Source organism: Paramormyrops kingsleyae, chromosome 12 (genome assembly GCF_048594095.1).
Source record: "Paramormyrops kingsleyae isolate MSU_618 chromosome 12, PKINGS_0.4, whole genome shotgun sequence".
Lineage (NCBI taxonomy): Eukaryota > Metazoa > Chordata > Actinopteri > Osteoglossiformes > Mormyridae > Paramormyrops > Paramormyrops kingsleyae.
In genome coordinates, this window is record NC_132808.1 from 1,309,227 (window position 1) to 1,331,257 (window position 22,031).

The window sequence follows — 22,031 nt, forward strand, 5'->3', positions numbered from 1 at the left end:
GGGGAATCTAAGTTGCATTTAGTTAAGTATATTTATAATTTAATTTAGTAATCGCACTCTTATTGTGCTGGCGTAATATACTTAGTATACGATTAATAACAAAAAAGGAAAGGTGAAAAATATATACATATGTACACGATTCTTATGATAAGCAAGTCGCAAGCACGGACACATTTTAAACGCTATAATATCTTGGCTTTTAAAAATTAAATAAGGTGCCAATTTTTTTTTTATCTAACTAGGCTACAGACCTGAATTACAAAATATCTAAACCCAGTCTCAATAGAAACATTTCACAGTCAAAATGAGAGAAATATAGGGAAACATTGAAATTTGTGGCGCGGCTCTGCGTTTATTTCAACTAGAGGTCTGCGCAGGACTGATTTTTCATCCCGCTCTGGCACAAGAAACTCTCAAATGTAGACCCGCGCCGCGTCCCGCGAGTCCCGCGGGCGTCCCACCCCGTTGCAGACCTCTACTCTACAAGACAAATTGTAATTTAATTATCTACGGTATCTTTATAGTACATACTTCTCCCAACAGTTCGAGTCTGCGGTAAAATCGCTCATTTCTGTGATCAAAGATGATCTCAGGAACTTCGTATCTCCGCTGAGGACAAGCCATGTTGCAGTAAGACAGAAACCGACGAAGTGGCGTCCAGTAACTAGGCAACGGAACAAGGTACGTTACATAATTACGTAACGCATCGGAAATTCGAACGAAAACATGAAATAACTTTTTTTCCCCTCCAAGAAATCACAGGTATTACATAAAACGTTTCTGCAAACACACCCACTGGCATTAGTTAGACCAAAAAAAAAATCAGTTTCAATGACTCACAATATACACCTCTAGTTTTCATGAGAATATTAAATCAGCCATCCGACACGCTTTTACTGTCAGGTACCCAAACCCAAGGGAAGGGAACAAACACCACGCGCAGCGGCTGCAAATGGCGCGCGGAGCGCTGCGCGGAGAGGAAGCCGGAAATTAGCCAATGTAGCTATTGCCACGATATTATTTTATAAAGGGGAATCTAAGTTGCATTTAGTTAAGTATATTTATAATTTAATTTAGTAATCGCACTCTTATTGTGCTGGCGTAATATATTTAATATACGATTAATAACAAAAAAAGAAAGGTGAATAAAATATATATATATGCGATTCCTATGATAAGCAAATCGCAAACACGGACATCGTTGATCTCTGGAAATGAAAGTTAGTTACAATAACGTAGACCGACAATTTCCCTTTGTGGCATGCAGCGAAGGATGTATTTAATGTTTCTTTGCAGCTTGTTTTACTAAAATGTAATTCCGCAAGCTGTGCATTCTATTGATTTGTGTGTGGAGTTTGCATGTTGTCCCTGTGTCATCATGGGGCTTCTTCCAGGTTTCCCAGTTTCCCCCCCACAGTCCAAAAACATGTGAAGTTATTCAGAGTTACCAAACAGCCCATAGTAGTGAGTGACTGTGTGTGCTTGGTGATAGGTTGGAGCCCCATCCTGAATTGCTCCTTCCAGGGCAGGGTGTGCCAGTGCTTTTCCTGGGTGCTGCCTCACAAAAAAGATCTTGACCTGGTTTCATTTTGAGACAAATTGGCCCAAAATTGAAACAGCAGCACTAGGTGGCAACAAAGGAAGGATTGGACGGCTATAGACGACAATTGACCTTGTGAACTCTGAACCTCTAAAAGTATTCAATGGATCTTTTCCAAACTCCCCATGAACATTGTGGGGCCCAAGATGATTTTCACCTCTCTGTGAAAGTTATCATGTGGGATCTCACCATACAATTTATCTGTAACAATCTGTCAGAAGGTTGGAAAAAATTATCATGGGAAATTTAAATCTGTTTAAATCCTACGACTTCACAGTTGGGCCCTCGAGCAAAGACCTTAACTCCAATTGCTCCAGGGACTCTGCTTTTTCAAAAAGAAGTTTGTTGCTTTGGATAAAAGCGTCTGCTAATACATATAAATGTTTATTCCTTTTATCTATCATCCACCCCCACCTCAGACACACAACCCCTCTAAAAGGACGTGGTTAGACTCTGCTGGCCTCAGTTTAGCTGTAGAAGCGGCGCTGATCTTCAGAAACGTCCAGTGGAATCATGAAGCCCCATCAGATCTCTGCCTTCTTCCTCCCGACGACAGTGCTGCTGTCCTCCACTTTGGCTCAAGGTAAGTCTGCAGCATCTCACAGCTTTCATCAGGACGTTGTCAGTATCTTGGATTTTAATAAAGATCATGGACCCAATTGTGAAACATGAACACAGTTTCTCTGGGCGTATTTCTCATGTATGTATGTATGTATGTATACATGGCTGTATATACTTTGTATATAGATTGTGTATACATTTTCCGTTCTTCATGTCTGTCCAGATGGCTGCAGACCATTTAAGTCTAGGACTTATAGGATTCTTTAAATTTCTTTGATACAAGCAAGGTTACTGACCCAATTATAAGTTTTTTCGCTGTGCATTTTTCATGTATATATTCAGTGGTGGCTGTATATATTTTGTATGCAGGCTGTACATATATACATTTTATGTTCTTTATGTCAATCCAGATGGCAATCTGTCGGTGTATTGCTGTTTTATGTACTTTCCTGGAATACTGTGGATGGACCAGATAGTTGGATATGTAGAGACCCGTAAAAACTGCATTAAACCTGGAATTATGTAAATATTAACTTTACTCATGTATTGTTTTGAACTATTACTGTTTTGAGATTTAATATTTGTTGTGTGCAAAAAATCTATAACAGAACTAATTTTTAGTTCACGGTAAGATGCATATGGAGACAGATTCTAACAAGTGAGAAGCAGAACCATGTCATTTTTTTCCCTTCAGTTTTCAGACTTTACACCACAAAGGGTAAAGAAGCGTGTGTTGATCCCAGAGATGACTGGGTTCAGCAGGTCAAGCAGAAGCTGGATCAGCAGTAACGCCTCCTGTCCACCTGGCAAAACATGATGAATGAATTTTATTACACTTGAGCTTACTTCCATCCATTTTCCAAACCGCTTATCCTTCTGGGCCGCCGGGTCGACTTTAATTCATTTGTAAAATTATTTTCTGTCATTTTCCAAGTCATATAAAATGTTACAGCGTATTATACTTGAATATATTGAGTTTTAATTCTTTTATCAGTATTTTAATTATAAAACAACATTCTGGTACTTGGTGGGCATCTGAAAAAGACTATTAGAGAATCATGCAATTAGCATAATATAAATGTATCCATTCTCTATGTGTGTGTCACGCCCACATCAGACCCCGACCACACCCAGCCTCACCAGAACAGCCCCTCCTACATACAGATCACCTGAAAACATTTAAGTAATCAAACTTTTAAAGTAAATTCTTGCCAAAAAATATGTTCAGTTCAGCACTTAAAAGATATGAATTTGTTATATTTGAACTACACTCAAATATTATGCTCTGATGTTCTTAGATCTTCATCTACACTCAATCCTTCAATATTTCAGTTCTTATTTGGGGGATTTTCTCCCATTCGTCCTTGCAAAGGGCTTCTGATTCTGCATGATTCTTGGGTTGTCTTGCGTGCTCTGCTTTTTTGAGATGTATCCGCAGATTTTCAGTGATGTTTAAGTCGGGTGACTGAGGGCCGTGGCGAAACCTTCACCTTGAGGTATTCCATTGTAGATTTTGAGGTGTGTTTTAGATCATTATCTTATTGTAGGACCCATCCTCTTTTTAACTTCAACTATTTGCTGCTGGAATTTGCTGCATGATATTTATTCAAATCCATTCTTCCCTCTACCAATGACATGTTCTCTGTGCCACTGGCTGCAACACAAGCCCAAAGCATGATCGATCCACCCCCATGCTTAATAGTTGGACTGGTGTTCTGTTCCTGGAATTTGGTATGTGGCCAAAAAGTTCTATTTTGACTTCTTCAGTCCACAGGTCTTGTTTACAAAATGCATCAGGCTTGTTTAGATGTTCCTTTGCAAACTTCAGATGCAGAATTGTGTGGCTAGGATACAGGAAAGATTTTCTCCTGCCGACTCTACCATGAAGGTTACATTTGTTCAGGTGTCGCTGCACAGTAGAACGGTGAACCACCACTCCAGAGTCTGCTAAATCCTCCTGGAGGTCGTTTGCGGTCAAATGGGGCTTTTTATTTGCCTTCATAGCAATTGAATGAGCAGTTCTTTCAGAAAGTTTTCTTGACCTCCATCATTCCTGTTAACTGCCATTTCTTAATAACATCATGAACTGAGGAGACATCTATCTGGAAACGCTTTGCTATCTTCCTGTAGCCTTCTCCTGCTTGGTGAGCATTAATTATTTTAATTTTACAAGTTAAACTTAAACGTTATCTAAGGGCTGATCTTGGACTGGCCAAACTTTTGCTTCAGACCCTTTACATTTTTTGTTATTTTGTACCTGTGAACGATGGAAATAAAATTTAATCTTGCTTAAAATATGAAAGAAATGTGTCATCATTAACTTTATGATTATACTTTTGGTGATCAGTTCATCTTCTGCTGACTTAACAGACATTTTAAGCCCAAACTTTTGCATGCCACTGTATGCTTTTGAAACAAATAACCTCAGAATTTCCTCATTTAAAATTTTTGGAAAACAAGAACAGGATGAGCTAAGAACATCAGAGAGCGCTGAGCCAGAAACCAGGGGCACCAGTGAAGCTGAGGTTGACCAAGAGGTTGGAGATGAGCTGTTGCACAGCGAGATGTTTGATCAGAAGGAAACAGGAGTCCCACCTCCTAACTAGGCAGACACTCTCGGGTGAGGAGAGCCTTCGCCAGGCAGAGTTGGAGTGGCAGGTCCTCCAGGCCCGGAAGCAGGAGGTGGCAGGACCAGCGTTGGCCTGGCATCTGGGCAAGGAATCTGCAAAGGCCCAGATGGAGCAGATCCAGGCAGCCGAGCGGCACAAGGAGAAGGAGCTGGCGCGTGTGCGTCTGGAGAACATCAAGCTGAAGGCGGCATCGCCAAGGGTGAGAGAGCACTGTCTGCCAAGAAGGGGCTGGCGGAGGGGCTGCACATCCTCGACTTCGAGCAGCTGAAGCTGGAGAACCAGACGTACAGCGGTAAGGTCGAGCGAGTCGCAGAGATTCTGTTGCTGCGCGACAAGATCGCAGGTGCGTGCACGTCACAGAGAAGCTGCGATGGGTGCAGATGGCACTTGCAGCTGACCTGGCAGAGATGGAGGTGGCGGTGGCACGGTCACGTGACTCTCTGACATGCGGCAAGCGGGCTCGGGACAGGGTGCGGGCAGACAACCTGCGGCTGCGCCAACGAAGCGAGCTGCTGGGGAACAGCGTGCTGCTGCGAGACATGGAGGAAAGGGTGGGCGATGTCATGTCGCTGGAGCTCAGGCTGGGGGCGCTGAAGAGCAGGAACTGCAGAGCTGAGAGGAAAGTGGAGCCGGTCTGGGACACACCGTAGTGGGATGAACAGGCAGGCAGACAGATAGACACACACACACACATGTAAACTGTCACACATGCAGGCTTTCAGATCTATTAGTGATGGACTAATATTTAGCATCATTACGGATGTCATTAGAGATTTTGGGCCCCTAACCCAGACCAATTGCATTTCAGGGCCCCTGTAATCATCCTAACTGCAACCCCCCCCCACCCACCCCCCTTTTTGGTGTCCCTGAACATCACCATACTTAAATATGAAAAAGGTGATTTGTAATTTAATGCAGTTTATTTTAAAAATCAGTTTTTGTAACAGATTGAGTGGTAGCTGAATCCTCAGCAAAGATGGATTCCTTTGCAGTACATTGCAGTTTAACACAGCAAACAGCATGTTCAACAGTGAGATTTCCCCCAGATGTGTAAGACAGTTACAAGATGATTATAGACGAATAAAAGACAAACTTGTGTCTCTCACTCTGCATGGTTCTCCCTCGATTCCTTTGTGTGAAAGTTTCAGGTTTTATTGTCACAAGTGTGCAGAGGAACACAGTGAAATTCTTATACCACAGTTGCAGGGGGGGGGGGGGGTTGAGCAGTGGGACAAATAGCAGTGTGATGCAGGACAAGACAGTGCAGTATGAGAGTGAGCAAACATGTAAGAAGTGCAATGGGGATGGAAACTGGCTGCAGTGTAATAAATACTAATAAAGTGCAGAAGTGGAATTTTAACAACGTGCAGTACAATGCAGTGGGGGGGACAGATGCAGGCCACTCTCTTGGTCACTGTCTTGAGTAGAGAAGCTGTCCCTGAAACAGGTGGGGGGGGGGAGGTAATGCACCGGTAGTGTCTTCCAGAGGACAGGAGTGTTAAGGGGGTGTGAGCTGGGTGGCTGACGTCCCAGATGATGGATCCCCTTCTGTCAGTCTCACTGGACGCCAAATGCCAGAGTGGCTGATCGGCAGGATCCATGAGACACACAGACACATATATGCAGCTGAGCGTAAGCTTGGGGGGTCACAGCACAGGGTCAGACAGTGTACAGTGTGCAGTGCCCCTGGAGCAGGGATACTTTATTTGCCATTTGCACAAGTACAGGATCACTGGAATCCCTTAGTCTCCACATATCTCACCTTGCTCTGTTTGGGGCACAAACGCAGATCAAATGTTAGAGTACAAACGCAGGGTCAGTCATTTATTTTGGGGGATTAAGGACCCAACAGATATGCCAGTGAATTGTCTAGGATTCAATCCAGCGACCTTCTGTTCACTGATACAACCTCCTTATACTTGTAACACACAGTGTTGGAACCATTTTTAAATTGCATATCTTTATTTTATTTGATAAGCTTGTAATAGACAAAATATAGCCTGTTTTGTATATATAATGATGCCTAAATGTAATCTGTCTTTCTAAATGCCTGTATATTGCTATATCGTATATAGGTCCCAAACCTTATTTAAATATGAATTCATTTGTCATATTGGGGAGGGGCATGTTTTTCTGGCGGAGGGGGATACAGTTTTTGGACCATTACTGACGATCGCTTAGAAGTTTGTGTAAGTGCCCTTTTCCAGGAGGGATCTACGCTTCCAAAGATCTCGGAGTCGAAATTAAGTAGCCACTCGGTAAATTTAAAGCAGCTTCGGGTAAGACACAGTTAACGCAAACTGCGTCGCCTATAGCTTATACATACGGGTATAATGAATAAGTTTGTTTGTAAAGGCTATTTAACCAGGAGTTAATAATGAAGGCGACGCACCTGTTTATGAGTAAGTCACACGGAAAAGGCCGAACTCAGGCAGACGGTTCCGTTGCCTGATGTCCAGGACAGAGAGACTCAGGAAGAGTTTTTTCCCCCAGGCCATAAGGCTTCTCAACTCAAACTAACTCTGGTCCTTCTGTACACTACGTTCGTTTGTACTGGAATGCACATATACTGCACATGTTCACTTTACTGTACAAATAACTTTAGTCTGTACATCCTCGCCATTACACTCACCATTGCACTATATTTTAGATTTTAGATTGTATATTTGGATTGTATATTTTAGATTATGTACTTGGTTCCATAGAAAACAGCCCGAATGTGCAGGTAGCTCTTGTCACACACGCAGCATTCTACAGCACCAATGCCATGATTTCAGGGAGGTTAATGTAACACTTTGGTTTAATTGTAAAATTTGCAGGAGAAAATTCAAGCTTAGTGTGAGAGAATGAGATTGGACCCAGTTGTGAGTGTCTCACGGTCAGTTATGGGACATTTGACAGCCCTGGAGTCATTGGTTCTACAAAAGGCATTGGATTAATTTAATCAAGTGCATGAATCTGTTCAAATACTGCTGACTGACGATATTATAGAAAATGAGAGGATCGATCGGAATGAGTCCATAATGGTCACTTTTAAGGGCCTTGAAACTCAGGTTCATCCACATGTACTGGTAGATCCCTCTGTGCTTTCAGTGTTTCAAAAGGATAAAATCTGTGAAAGTCAGCAAAGTGTAGCTGTAATGTATCCTGTTCTATATCATCTGCTCCTGTGGCAGTTCTGGGTGGGCCGGGGGGGGCACCTGCATTTTATAGCTTCATGACTTGGACCTACTGTAGGTGTCCATTACAAAGTGATTTGTAATTTTGAAAAAAACATCTAGAGTCCTCATTACACATTAACGGTTCATTTTAAAATGCAAAAATCTAATTGATGTCCCCCCCATTCAAATGGACCAGAACCTCCAGTGATGTGCTTGTGAAAGACAATGCAGCCTTAGAAGCGATGGACGACTTAGACTGTCTGAAGGGTAGGGGTAAAAAAATAAAACGGGCACCTTCCCAACACCCCATCCCCCCCCCCCACACACACAGACACACACACACACAGACACACACACACACACACACACACTAGTAGAATCGTACGCTATGTGTGGTGAAGTAATGTTAGTCCCTGATTAAGATTATTCAACTAGAGTTTTGTCGGCTAAAGGAGACTGAAACTGCGAGCCCTTGGAAAATGTACCTGGGGGATCAGTCAGCTGAGCTCATGGATGCTGACCTGTCATCCTTACATTTTGTGACAATAGGAACAATCTCTAAAACGCAGCTTTGAAGCAGTGGCAGCTCCTGCCAAATCTCTCTCGGGGGTGATTGTTAAGATGATGACTAAGGTGACCCTTTTAATAGGTAAATTAACAGCTAACTAATCAGGCAAATGTTACATTGCATTGTTCAAATTAGTCAGCTAGCTAACATGATATTTTCACGCTGCACTGAACAATTAATATTTGTTTTGGTCATCTCAGTGAAACAATACCACCAGTAACCACTAGATGTCAGAATAACACACCTGCTCCTGGTATTTACTAGTGTGGCTCATCAGAAGCCAGGTAGGATAGAAAACTTGCTGGATAGTAGCTCTCCAGGACCGGAGTTGGTGACCCCTGCTGTACAGTGATTGTGGACAGCTATGTCCAAAATTTATAATTATTATCTACATTGACTGACCAATCTACTGTGGTTATAAACAGATAAATTGTCATCTATCAGTTTGCACTCAAAAAAACCTTCATCATGAAGAGCGATACCTGCTTTTCTGTTAATTGCATAAAATTGAGTGAAGTCCTTGTTCACAATAATCTGATTCGGTCTTCATCAATTTATTCTGATTACTATGACCAGGGCCGGCCCAAGCCTTCAGGGGGCCTTAAGCAGAATTTTATTTGGGGGCCCCTCTGTGCCACCAATATGACTAATTATTGTCAATCCTTTATTATTCGCACACTATAAATCTAACACACCCAATATAAATTTTATTTTTTTGTAGCTGTGTTGCTTACATCATACCAATGTTTTTCCCCTTGCTATGATCTTCAATTGTAACAGTAGCAAACCCACAGGAGCAGTCAGGTGTTAATTTGCACTTTAAGATTCAAAGTCTTGCAGTACCAGTTGGCATACTTAATGTGGTGTACTGAAAAGTGGCAAAATAAACTAGTAGACAATGCTCTTACTGTAAACACTTTAACCACTTTAATTTTTTTTTGTTACAACATGTAAAAAGTGCAATACAATCAACACAAATAAAATAAATAATAAAATATAAGGCTAACGTTAACCACTTTAATTACTTTTGATCAGAAAATTTTGCAACATTTAAAAAGTGCAATACAATCAACTACAATATAATAAATAATAAAATATAAAGCTAAATACCAAAGAACTACAAATTAGTCAAACAGGATATTTTTATATGAAAAGACAAACTAACTCAACTTTACATTCCACCTCAATATTCCACTTTCCTTAGAATTTGTGTTTCCTTGCTTTTCTGGAGGCAAAGTCGTTTATGATATCATTATAAGATATCTAATGGGCAATTATGTTATTAATACTAATTAGTGCAGGTCCACTCAGTCTTTCTTGGGCCATGGAAGATCTCAAATAGTTTTTGATCAGTTTGAGTTTGGAAAAGCTCCGCTCTGCAGATGGAGAGTGCAGGCTATCCGGAGATAACACCAATAACAACAAACAACAGTTATTTTAACATCAACCTATATGGCACCGCAGCGAGCCATCTGTACACCTAAAACATTAAGACATAATGATATAATAACACAGACCCCAAACTTAGGCCAGTCCAGTGTAAGTAATGTTAAACTGTTATCAGTACCAAAGTTATAAAACAGAAGCTTATTTTTTATTATTCATCGGTAATTTTTGTCCGTCTCATCCTTTGCACGAGCATGAATTGACGAGCCGTTAGCTGCCGCTGGTGATCGCTTAAGCGGAAGTAGTAACATTAGCTTGCAATTTAGCCTCGTTTAGTTTATACTCATTTTTTTTAACTTACCTTTATCTTGCTGTTTTTTCTCTTCCTCTGATTTCTTCCGTTTTCTTTTCTCTGCACCAGAAAGATATGTCCTTTTTTGTGACATTATTAGTTGTTTTGCTGCAGTGACGCTGCTTCTTCAATGAATTTAAGTTAATTTACCTCAGGCATCGTAAGGCTGTCATACTCCAACTGTGCATGCATCCTGCAGCAGCCAGTTAAAATAATATTGCGTTGTTTTTTTTAATTGAAAAATGGATTTCATTACCAATATGATATCAACTGAAATATTAAACATATATAAATGAAAAAATCAAAATAAAAAACGATGTAATTTCATGTACTCTTGGGGGCCCCGTGGCCACCAGGGGGCAGCCGCTTAGTTCGCTTATGCCTTGGGCCGGCTCTGCTATGACGACCAATAGCAGAGCCAGAAATCACAGCGTGGGTGGGTCAGCAGAAAATCAGGCCAATTCACATCATAATCACACTACAGACTCAACTACCATACATTTACAGTATTTTCAGTTTTTAAATGACCTGTGGCATCACTAAGACCACATTAATAAAGAGAGAGAAAAATCTGCTTGTCTCTTAACAGCACATTTCCTCCAACTGATCTAACGACACACACATGTATCTGTCTGTCACAATCATTGCATTGTACTGTATGGCTCGCTTTGAGTGCTGAGGTGGGCCTGAGTTCCACATGGCTGCACCCAGGACTATCTGTGCCAGCATGGTAGGTGACAGCTGGACATGTTTCTATTAATGACATGATCAAGTCATTAAGTTCAATCAAGTCATTTGAGTTGAGGTAACGTTAGTCATGTTGACCTTGAATGTGACAGATTGCAGGCTGCCCCAGTTATAAAGCAGATTGCATTTGATAAAGCCAAATTAGTGCAAACCCTTCTCGAACCCATACAGAGTACAATACAGTGCCTGCAGTTTGAAAAAAAATGCCTTAACATGACAGAGTACTCCACAGAACATGGCCTGATGCTGATTGGACTATGATATTCAGATGCAAGGCAAACTGTCTACGTTAGAGTAACTGTCTACGCTAGAGTAACTGTCTACATTAGAGTAACGGTGTGGTAGATAATTCCCTCCCTTTCCCACTCTGGTCGTGCGTCGTCTGGTCGCCCTAAGGAACAGACTGCCCCTGCTTTAAAGGATGATACATGAATATGAAAATCACCAAATACATGCGTTAAATCAAACAGCACATAATATACTGGGTTCACCGTCCAATCAAACAAACAATTACTGCAGTCAGCTAAGAGCTGCTAATGATCGTACTTACAGCAGTAATAGCAGTTATCTAGGTACAGAATGACTTCCTGCAGGTACTTGCACTCTGCATGTTCTCCCCATGTCATGTGAGTCTCCTCTGGTTACTCCAGGCCTCTACTGGGTCCAAAAACGTGGACAGGTGCCTTCTGGGATGGGTTTGACCCCATAGTTGATAAGTGATTGAAATCTTGTTTCCTGTGTCTTTGTAACATATGACAATGGATTCTCTGACCTGAAACAAGAGTTAACACAACTTATTCAAACATGTCATCCATGATACCATAAGTATGCTTTCCCGATTAAAAATGTGCCATTTTAACAGTATGATTTAATATTTCTAGCTAATTATTGTTCCTTGTTCTGCTTCTACAAAACTATGAGAGATTTGTATCCACTAATCGCTTGACGTGCATTAAGTGTTGAATATCTGGATGAGGTGTTCAATTGAATGCTGTGCCTGTGATCAGAAGGTTGTGGGTTCCAATCCTAAGATTATGAGAGTCATTTCACCATTGGGTACTTAAGCCAGTGTCTCTCGAATCAGTGAATCGAGTCCATGTTTTTGCTCTCTCTCAGTTCACTGAGAGTTGGGAGGGAGCAAAAACCTGGACCGTCTCAGTCATTGTCATCATCATCATCTCGACTGGTCAGCTGTTTGGAGGAGATAAAGGAGTGGATGGGCCACAATTTTCTCCAGCTAAATAGTTCTAAAACTGAGGCCATCATGATAGGTACCCCCCACCAGGTTAAATCTTCATCCATAACCAGTATCACTTTCTCCGGTCATAATATTCCTCTTTCCTCATCAGTCACTAACCTTGGTGTTAAACTGGACTCCCACCTCACCTTTGAATCTCATATAAATCACCTTTGCAAGGTCTCCTTCCACCATCTTCGTAATATTGTCAAACTCCGACCTACTCTCACTCTACCAGATGCTGAAAAGTTGACCCATGCTTTTGTTTCCTCCAGACTGGATTATTGCAATGCTCTTCTCATTGGGATTCCTAACAAGAGTCTCCAGAGGCTTCAATACATTCAAAATTCTGCAGCCAGGATCCTGATGAGAGTACGGAAATATGAACATATCACTCCCATTCTGCATTCACTTCATTGGGTTCCAGTTTCCACCAGGATTGAATATAAGATTTCTCTTCTCACCCATCAATGTATCTATGGAAATGCCCCTCCCTACCTCAAAGAACTACTCATTCCACAAACCACGACTCGTTCCTTTCGCTCTTCCTACTCAAACCGACTTCAAATACCCAGAACCAGATTAAGCACCATGGGGGATAGGGCTTTCTGTGCTGCTGCTCCTCGTCTGTGAAATGCTCTCCCTGACACTTTGAGGGCATCGCAATCTACTGACAGTTTTAAAAGTTATTAAACCTTCTCATAGTAATTGTTTTTTTAATCTTCTTTCTTTTAAAATCTTAGTCTTGATAAGTCCTTTTTGTTTCTTTTGCTTTTTGATTCTGTAAGCACTTTGAGATTTTTGGTAATGTAAAATGCAGTATAAATAAAATGTATTATTATTATAATTACCGTCTGGGGGGCCCCAAGGACTGGCTTGAGAAACACTGACTTAAGCAAGGCTATTAACTCTAATTGCTCATGGTGCTCTGCTTTCTCAAAGAGTTATTGTTATTACTTATGTAACTCCTGCACTGCCAATTTTGCAATAAAAAAGGACATGGACGCCTTGCAAACCTTATATTTCAACCCCTGTATTAGCTTAGTCATATCATCTTCTTTGTTTGACTCATCTGAGTTTTTCCTTTGGCTTACTCAATGGGGGGTCCTTACGAGGCAGAAATGTAAAGCGCATTGAGACAATGTAATGTTGTGATAATGCGCTATATACAGGGTTCGAATTACAAAGTGGCTTTCGGGGAAGCCGTATTTACCGATCCTCCCTGACTGACTTTAACGCTTTTGGTGCATGTTCGGGCATTTAAAACAATAGGTTTACAGTAAACCTATTGTTTACTTAGTAAACCGTTTACTTCAAAACGCAAGCGTCAGTCAGTGTTGTCAGTGTTAGGGCAAACAGCTCTGTCCACGGTTCTGAATCAACCGCGCTTAGGCCTACATCATGCAAATCATGATGAAAACAGAATAACTCACATAACAATCATAAAAAAATACATCAATATTAAATAGGATTAGGGCCAATCCTCACAAACGCACAGATCAAGTAAGTAATTCCATGATTCTTACCTTAAATCAGAAGTGACCACAGAGGCCTGGGGTCTTCTGTCTTTGCTTTCCGTCCTGTAACCCAGGATGTTGAGGGTCGGTGACTGTCCCGATGCTTGTAAATCTTTTTCCGCAGGTTATTCTGTGACTCGCTGCTGACCTCTCCATTCATCCATTCCTCTGACAGATGTACTCCCGTTGCTCTTTCGGCGAGCAACAGGCTTTTTGCCTCCATGCATACTGTACATCCTAACTTCTGATTTTTGGAGTAGAGCCATGTATTCCTGATTCTCCACTCACTCCATTGCTTTGTTGTCCAGTTGAAAGGTGTTGCATGATCGCCTGGTCCGCTGCAGGTCGCAGCGGTGGTTTCTGGCGCCAAAGTCTCGCTATCCTCGGTGCTGGTGCTGTCACTAGAAGCAACTTTTAGCGGCGGCAGCGGCGGTAACACCGGCAAGCTAGTTGTAGCTGGTGCAAATGAAGAAAAAAAAATTCTGAACCAAATAGTGTCCTAAAATATTTTATGTCAACCATCCTTACCTGGCCACATCCCTCCCCCCTTTTATGGCGCTGATGGGGATGTATCTAGATCGCGTTTCACCGCTGCGTTGTTCAGCAAATTACCATGCGAATGCGATTTGAATACGCGCTAATGCGGCTATTTAGAATGTGAATAGCGATCTTCGGGTGACAGCGGTACTACACGCCCCCGATGCAGGTAAAACAAAGTAAGGTGACATGGTTTGATTTTTTTTATTTATTTTTTTATTTAACGTAATTTTGAAAAGACAGAAGCCAGCGTTTTTTCATTATTCTACATTAAGATTTCAGTGAGATATAAACTGAAATAGACGCGAAAAGTACGCTGTACAATGCACTCGAACCCAGAAGGTTAAAGCACGTGAGCAGAGCAATATTCGGACCATAAGACGCAGGGACTTTTTCCACCCACTTCTGGGGGGAAAAAAGTGCGTCTTATGGTCCGAAAAATACGGTAATTTCAGTGCAGCGCCGCCACGCATGGATGGTCACAGCAGGAGACAGCGGAAAATAGTTTTCGGAAATAGTACTGTAATGAGCGAATAAACACACAACATTGACACATTTTTAATATCATCATTTATTTCAGGAACCTTAATGTACAGAAAATCAAAATCTATATGCGACACAAAAAATGGAAAGTGTTTTAGAGCTCCCCCTAAATGTCTCAAAGTAGGCTTTCAGGGGAGCCCAGGTCCCCTTAGCTCCCCCGTAATTCGAACCCTGGCTATATAAATAAAATTGAATTGAATTTAATTGAATTGAACTGTTTAATAAGGTTGTCTGTAGGCTATTCAAAACGCAGGGAGCAGCCAAACTGTGATTTCATGGAAATTTTCAAAAAGGCATCAAGAAGGTAAAATACAAATATTCAGAACTACATCTGAACAGCAATCTCTGCTAAGTCTGTCACAGACTAAAAATGCAACAGCTCTCCACCCTCATCCAAAGGGACGCCCCAGTGCGTGAGAAATACAACAACTTCTTTGCTCACTTTGATAGAGGAAGCAGTGAACCTGCCAGCAGGACCTCAGCATCTGAGAGCTGGGCCAGTCAATCATACAGGCTGTCTGAGAGTGAGCAGATACTGAACCTCCACACCAGTCAGACACACACTGCACAGGCTCAGTGAGTCAGGCTGGATGGAGTTTGGACTAATTGGACTCTTCCTCCCCAGAGACGTCTTACTGTATGTGGAAAAACTGCTATCTGGCAAATGCTGCCCAAATGACAAGCCTAAAAAAACTTTTCCCACACAGCTGTAGCCAGACTGTCTCACTTCTCCGCCAATGTTTGGTTACTTATGGTTAAGGTTAGGGCTGGGTAGGGGTTAAGGTTGTCATGGTCGGAATTAGGGTTTTGCCCATAGAAATGAATGGACGATCTCCACAAATATATGAGTACAGGTTTGTGTGTGTGTGTGTGTGTGTGTGTGGGGGGGGGGGGGTGTTGGGGGGATGGGGGGGGGGTGGGGAAGAAGCTGTTTCTCTGTCTATGTCCTGATGGTCTTCAATCTCTTGGCCGATGGAAGGGGGACAAACCTTAGTGGGTTAAGTCCTTGATAATTTTGCTGGTCCTCTTGAGTTGGCGGCTGATATAAACTGTATCTAGGTTCAGGAGCCAGGCTTCCACAATCCTTGGTTTCCTGGCTCTCTTAAAGTCCACAACGATCTCCTTTGTTTTAGTAGCGTTGAGGACCAGGTGTTGACCCTCCACTCATCATCTCCTGATATCAGTCCCACTATGGGGGTGTCATCAGCGAACTTCACTGTAGTGTTAGAGGAGTGGATGGGTGTGCAGTCGTGAGTGAACAGGGTGAATCAGAATCAGAATATCTTTATTGTCATTGTAATATGTACAAAGAAATTAGGTGCAGTCCTTGCGGTGTCAAAGAATTATACAATAAATTACATATGTGGCATATGGACTGAAGCAACGAGCAATGGTGGGCCTTTGATAACAGAAGGGATTGGCCTATGAGAAGGAGTGTCTGTCAGGGAGGGCACTAGATCAGGAAAGCTTGGGTGGTAGGGCCAAGCTGGGGGGCTGTAATGACACAGGTGAAGCTATGAGGGGAGATGGTGAGTGTGTCTCTGACACTCCAGATGGGGTTTTATTCACTGGCAGCTCGAGAGAAAGCTGAAGACAAAGTTACAAGTTACACATTTATCTACCAGACATTTACAAGAATTATTTCCAGTCAGCTGCTGGGATGTTCATCCCAGTCAGCAGAATCATTCTGGGCCGGATGTAGCCTGCATACACCATTTTCATCTGGCCCTCTGACGACATGGAATGAGCAGATCATTGCTGGTTTCCACTGGGACACTTCAGCCAGAAGAGGCACAAATGCAGATGCAGTTTCTGAATCTCACACAGAAATAATGCTTGTTAGGGCCACTTGACAGCCAGACCTCTCTGCAGTTAATTCCCAGCCCTGGTCAGGCTTCATTCATTTTTATATCACATTCACCTAACCGCCTGAATGTCTTTAATTATTAAGGCTCAGTTTGGCTTCAACACAGACTACGGTAGAATCTACCAAGTATAGCTTAGTTAGAAGGTTAGTTACCCCTGATTCAGTCAGGTGGCTCCATTTGGTTTGAAAAACAGCCAATAGCAAACATGCAATGCGGCCAATGTTAATATCTGCTGTTCTGTATAGGAAACACCCAGTATGGGGGGCGCCCGGTGCCTCCTTCCCTGCCTTCCTTGGGTGGGCGCGCAGCCGTCCGGTGGCGGGGGCCCGGGTACCTGGCAGCTGTGGGGCGGCTGGGTCCGTGACCCGTCGGGGCTCTCCCGGCCGTCTGCGGGCCCCAGGGCGGTGTTGTTGTGGCCTCGCACACACACTGGGAATCATTCCATATTAACCTGCACACTCATACATACACTCACAACACACAAACATACACACATACACATATGCGTACACACACACATACACGTATGCGTACACACACGCACATACACGTACATATGCACACGCACACACATACACACACTTTCATATCAACACACATACACTTAGAATGCACACACACACAGACATGCGGCACACACACACACTCACATACACGCACACACACAAGAGAGCCTAGGGCTCTCTTCCCCTATTTTATCCCTCTTTCCCCTTGTCTGGGTGTGTGTGTGTGTGAGAGTGTGTGTGAAAGTTGGTGTGTGGCTTCCACTCCCTCCTCTCTGATGCAGATATGGGTACGACGATATTTAGACAGTGTTCCTGGTGGTCTGCTTATGCATATATATTTATTTTCTTTCATTGGTATTAACGTATTTAATTCCAGAAGCAGATACTGGCACAAGCACATTCCCATGTCATAATGGTACCACTGGTTTCTTTGTGTGTATACTGTTTGTGTGTGTCCCTGGATCTTATCTTTCAGATACAGCAGCTGGTGTGATGATACGGTGTAAAGCAGCAAGATGCAGAAGCTGTCCTCTTATTACTCTTTCCTTTTTGTTCTACTGTTTGTTATGTATTATTTCTCTTTCCCTGTCTCTCTCTCTCTCTGACCCCCCTCCTTATTTTATTTTTATTTTTATTATGTATTTATTTATTTTTCTACTTCCTCTATCTCTCACCCCTTTCTCTCCTTTCTCACTTTCTCTCTCTATCTCTTTCCCACTAACCCCCCCTGTCAGCTCAGTCTTTGTGGCGCATTGACATAAAAATGATTAATAAAGAGTATACCTCAAGTAACAAGAGGAGCTTAAATCCGAAGCTCCACTTGGCAAAATAAAAGTGTTGGCACAATAAGGCACCCAGACTAACATCCTGCTTGCTAAACTGCCGGACACGACAAGGGAGAAAATGCATCCCAGAATGCATCCCTAGATTTGTCATTGATGTAGTGTCACGTTTGATGTCTTGCCCACATGTTCCTGCCTGCCTGTTGTGGAATAAACCCCGTCTGTCCTGAGTCATGGCTCTGCGTGCCGACTTGACCGCCAGCTCGCTGCCCGGACGTGACACCATGTGACGTCAGTCCCAGAAAATTCTGTCCCGTCGTCTTCTTTGTGGTCAGTCTCATTTTGGTGCTTTAAATGCTAAATGTTTCTTCTTTAATCTTCCATCCACCCCCTCTAGCCACCTGCAGACACACAACCCCTATAAAAGGTCGTGGTTCAACTCTGCTGGCCTCAGTTTAGCTGCAGAAGCGACGCTGATCTTCACAAACGTCCAGTGGAATCATGAAGTCCTGATCAGATCTCTGCCTTCTTCCTCCTGATGACAGTGCTGCTGTCCTCCACTCTGGCTCCTAGTAAGTCTGCAGCATCTCACAGCTTTTATCAGGACTTAAGATTCATTAAATGGGAACCAGGTAACAGACCCAACTATGAGTTTTTTTGGTGTGCATTATTTTTTATGTTTATATTCAGAGTAGCTGTATATATTTTGTATGTAGCCTATACATACATTTTCTGTTCTTCATGTCTATCCAGAAGCCAAAACACCAGAAAAATGTTGTTTTACATACTTTTCTGGAAGACTGAGGATGGACCTGATAGCTGGATATGAAGAGACCAGAGGGGACTGCAGTAAACCTGGAATTAAGTAAATATTTACTTTATTCATGTACTGTTTTGAAGTATTACTGCTTTGGAATTTAATGTTTGTTGTGTGCAAAATGTCTATAACAGAATTGACTTGTATTTCAGGATCAGATATATATGGAGAAGGATTCTAACAAGTGACAAACAGACCCATGTCATTTTTTTTTTCATTTTCGGATTTCACACCAAAAAGGGCAATGAAGTGTGTGTCGATCCCGGAGCTCACTGGGTTCAGGGGGTGAAGAAAAGGCTGGACCAGCGCTTCTTTCAGTAATGCCTCCTTCCTGCCTGGCAAAATATGAAAAACAATTTTATGAAATTACATTTCAGCCACTTTTTTATTCTCCTATAATATTTTTTCCTGTCATCTTTTGCTGCATAATATACCTCAGTATCTTTAATTTGTCATTTTTTAAAACAGTAGCCTAATTCTCCTGTAACTTTATTTCCTATCTTCCAAATCGTATATATTTTAACTGCATATTATTGTTTAATATCTAAAGTTTTATTTAGCCAGTAGTTAAATTTGAGTTGCACATATACTGTATTGCAAGCTTTTTACTAAATAAAGACTATTGAAAGGTTATGGTTCAGGTTTTTCATTTAAATCGTTTAATTTGCAAAAAATAACATTCTTGGTTGGGGAGCATGTGGAAAAAACAGTAAGAGAAATATACAATGTAAGAATGAATAATGTAAATGTATGCATGGAAAACAGACACATAGATCAAAAAAAATCATCAGGAGGAGGCTTCTGGGATTGCTGTAGAGGCTGCTGGGATTGCTGGGATTGCTGTACTCATAGATATATATATAGAATGACTAGATGTGTTATGACGAGGTCTAGAGCGTCCGCACAGGTCGGCCATCTTACCACAGGCTGGCTTTCTGGCGGGATCATTCGAACCTGAGGTAAACGGAGGTAAGGTAAGTGACCTGCACAAACGTTAATACTCTTATCTCGCTGAAATCTTGATGGATTTACAAACTGTGTGTTTTCTTACAAACATTATTAACATGGTTATAGTTCTGGATGCTTGAACATGTTGAAATCGCAGCTTTTCTCCTCGAAAAAAAAAACTGACTTAATCGTGCAGTTTAGTTGTGTATCACGCCTAGCTAGGCTACTAGCTATCCAGTAATTTGGGGCGAGGCAGAATTACGCTTTCTTTTCAATATAATACACACATTATAAACATGATTTAACTGAATTTACTGTCTGGTTGGTTTGTTAAAACGTCTTACATTATGATTTCTACAGGAAATTGCTGACAAGATGCCAGACTTTTGTGCCGCCTATGGCTGCTGTAACCGCCGTTTGTCTCGAAACGAGAACCCGAGGGATCACCTTTCACCTGTAGGATGTTACAATATTATGAATTATTTTTAGGATAATCGTTAGTTACTTAGTGGAAGTATGTACATATTACATAATAGTATTGCTAGATTGTTGTTGACACAAGGTTTAGAATATTTTATTTAACGTACATAATCACTGAATGTTTGAATATAGTTTGTGTGTTTATCTTATTCTTGAAGTACATACATACATGCTTACATACAGTTACCCCAACATATGATAATCTAGGTGTTTACTTGTGTCCTTGGCCTTAAATGGAAAGATGGATTTAAAATGTTGACAATAATTGATATATCTGGGTACATTTCTCACTTTTGTAAGGTTTCCCAAATCCAGAGAGAGGAGGAGGAAGTGGGAAGTTGCCCTAAGAAGGGACGGTTTTGCTGCCACTGACAGGACACTGATCTGCAGTGAGCACTTCAAGACCGAGGACTTCGACAGGACCGGGCAGACTGTGCGGATTAAAGATGGTGTTGTGCCATCCATTTTCAGCTTCCCAGCATATCTTCAAAGGGTATGTCCATCACTGACCAAAAATAATTTAAGGTGTATAAGACTGATATATCAATATACACGTGATTAAATGTGATCCGTTTTTGTTTCTGCAAGGTATACAATTTGTTGTTTATTACAGCACATTTAGACACTCAAAACTACTTTATTTTAGTCAGTAGCAATAAGAAGCACAACAACTTCAAGACAACTAGAAGACAACCTGCCAATGGACTTGATGCCTGATGTAAGTATTTGCAAGTGAAATGTCACAACTAATGATAGCATCATATAGGTAAGGGATAATGTATAGAATGCCGGTCATTATTGGGAAAATAAGTCCCGACAGGGTGAACAGGACCCCGACACACAGCGGAGGGACTTATTCCCAATAATGACCGGCGTTCTATACATTATCCCGCTTATTACACGGCTACTTTCCAAAACGAAACAATAAACTCTCCACGATATGACTCTTTAGCCTACATAGCCTAGGCTATAGCCTATTTGTTACCATTCATCGTGGCTTTTGCTGAGAAACAAATAGATTACAGATTTAACATAGGCTTGAATGTTGGGAAGGCCCATTCAAGTGAATGGAACTTTCTGCAGCCCTCTGAAAAGCCGTGTAATAACTTGTAATATTAAATCCTTTATCTTGGTGGTACCCAGAAAGGTCTATGATGGTGTTAGTAGTCTATGAGCCCAGTATTATTTGAGGTGGTACTCTGTTAAAAAAAAGTTTGAAAACTACTGGCTATCTCACTTTCTCTGTCACTCCTACACTAGAATGAATAAACATTTGTGAACATCGAAACTACACCCAGGGGTAGACAACCTTTACATTTTGTGTCCAGAGCCACAACACATATTTTTGCCTTACAAGTGGAGAAGCCTATACAATTTCTTAAAAGTATGCTGTTGTGTTGTTTGTTGAAGAACTGTAGAACCCAAAAATGTATTCAGGCTCGCAGAATTGAGATTGAATTGAAGATTGAATTCTTGAAAAAAAAGTTGTTATTATTTTGCCAATACAACAGGGAGCAACTGCAGAGAGGAGAGTGAGGAGGTTGAGGCACAAGCGGGAGCGCAAGCTGCAGGCCACTGAGCACTTGTATGCATTGCCTGCTTCCCCTAAGGCTATAAAGGCCAAATTGCAACAGGCCTTAGTGAGACAGAGGAAACTGCAGCGGGAGAAGAGTAATGCCTTGAGGAGAGAGAAGAGGGCCAAGAACAACATGCAGGCTCTTCTGGAGGAACTGAAGGAGAAAAATCTCATCAACGAAGAGCTGAAAGACAGGCTTGAATGCTACTCAGGTA

The 22,031-nt window shown here is 41.8% G+C and overlaps 1 protein-coding gene and 2 long non-coding RNA genes across 3 annotated transcripts in view; 2 read left to right on the plus strand and 1 right to left on the minus strand.

Annotated features, from left to right (window-relative positions):
• The window catches only part of LOC140577735 (THAP domain-containing protein 6-like), a 150,841-nt gene that overhangs the window by 128,533 nt on the left and 277 nt on the right, over positions 1-22,031 (plus strand). The window contains exons 2-6 of the mRNA XM_072698028.1: positions 19,739-19,781; positions 20,121-20,216; positions 20,541-20,733; positions 20,887-20,958; positions 21,752-22,028. Of these exons, the coding sequence (XP_072554129.1) occupies positions 20,158-20,216; positions 20,541-20,733; positions 20,887-20,958; positions 21,752-22,028 (601 nt within the window). The 5' untranslated portion in view covers positions 19,739-19,781; positions 20,121-20,157. The remainder of the gene's footprint in view (positions 1-19,738; positions 19,782-20,120; positions 20,217-20,540; positions 20,734-20,886; positions 20,959-21,751; positions 22,029-22,031) is intronic.
• On the minus strand, positions 9,541-14,727 carry LOC140593586 (uncharacterized). The gene is made up of 3 exons (XR_011993989.1): positions 13,769-14,727; positions 11,556-11,777; positions 9,541-10,318 (listed from the first exon to the last, which is right to left on the minus strand). It is a non-coding gene; the product is annotated as an uncharacterized lncRNA (long non-coding RNA).
• Positions 18,258-19,026, plus strand: LOC140577749 (uncharacterized). Its single transcript, XR_011981880.1, has 3 exons — positions 18,258-18,567; positions 18,749-18,860; positions 18,965-19,026. It is a non-coding gene; the product is annotated as an uncharacterized lncRNA (long non-coding RNA).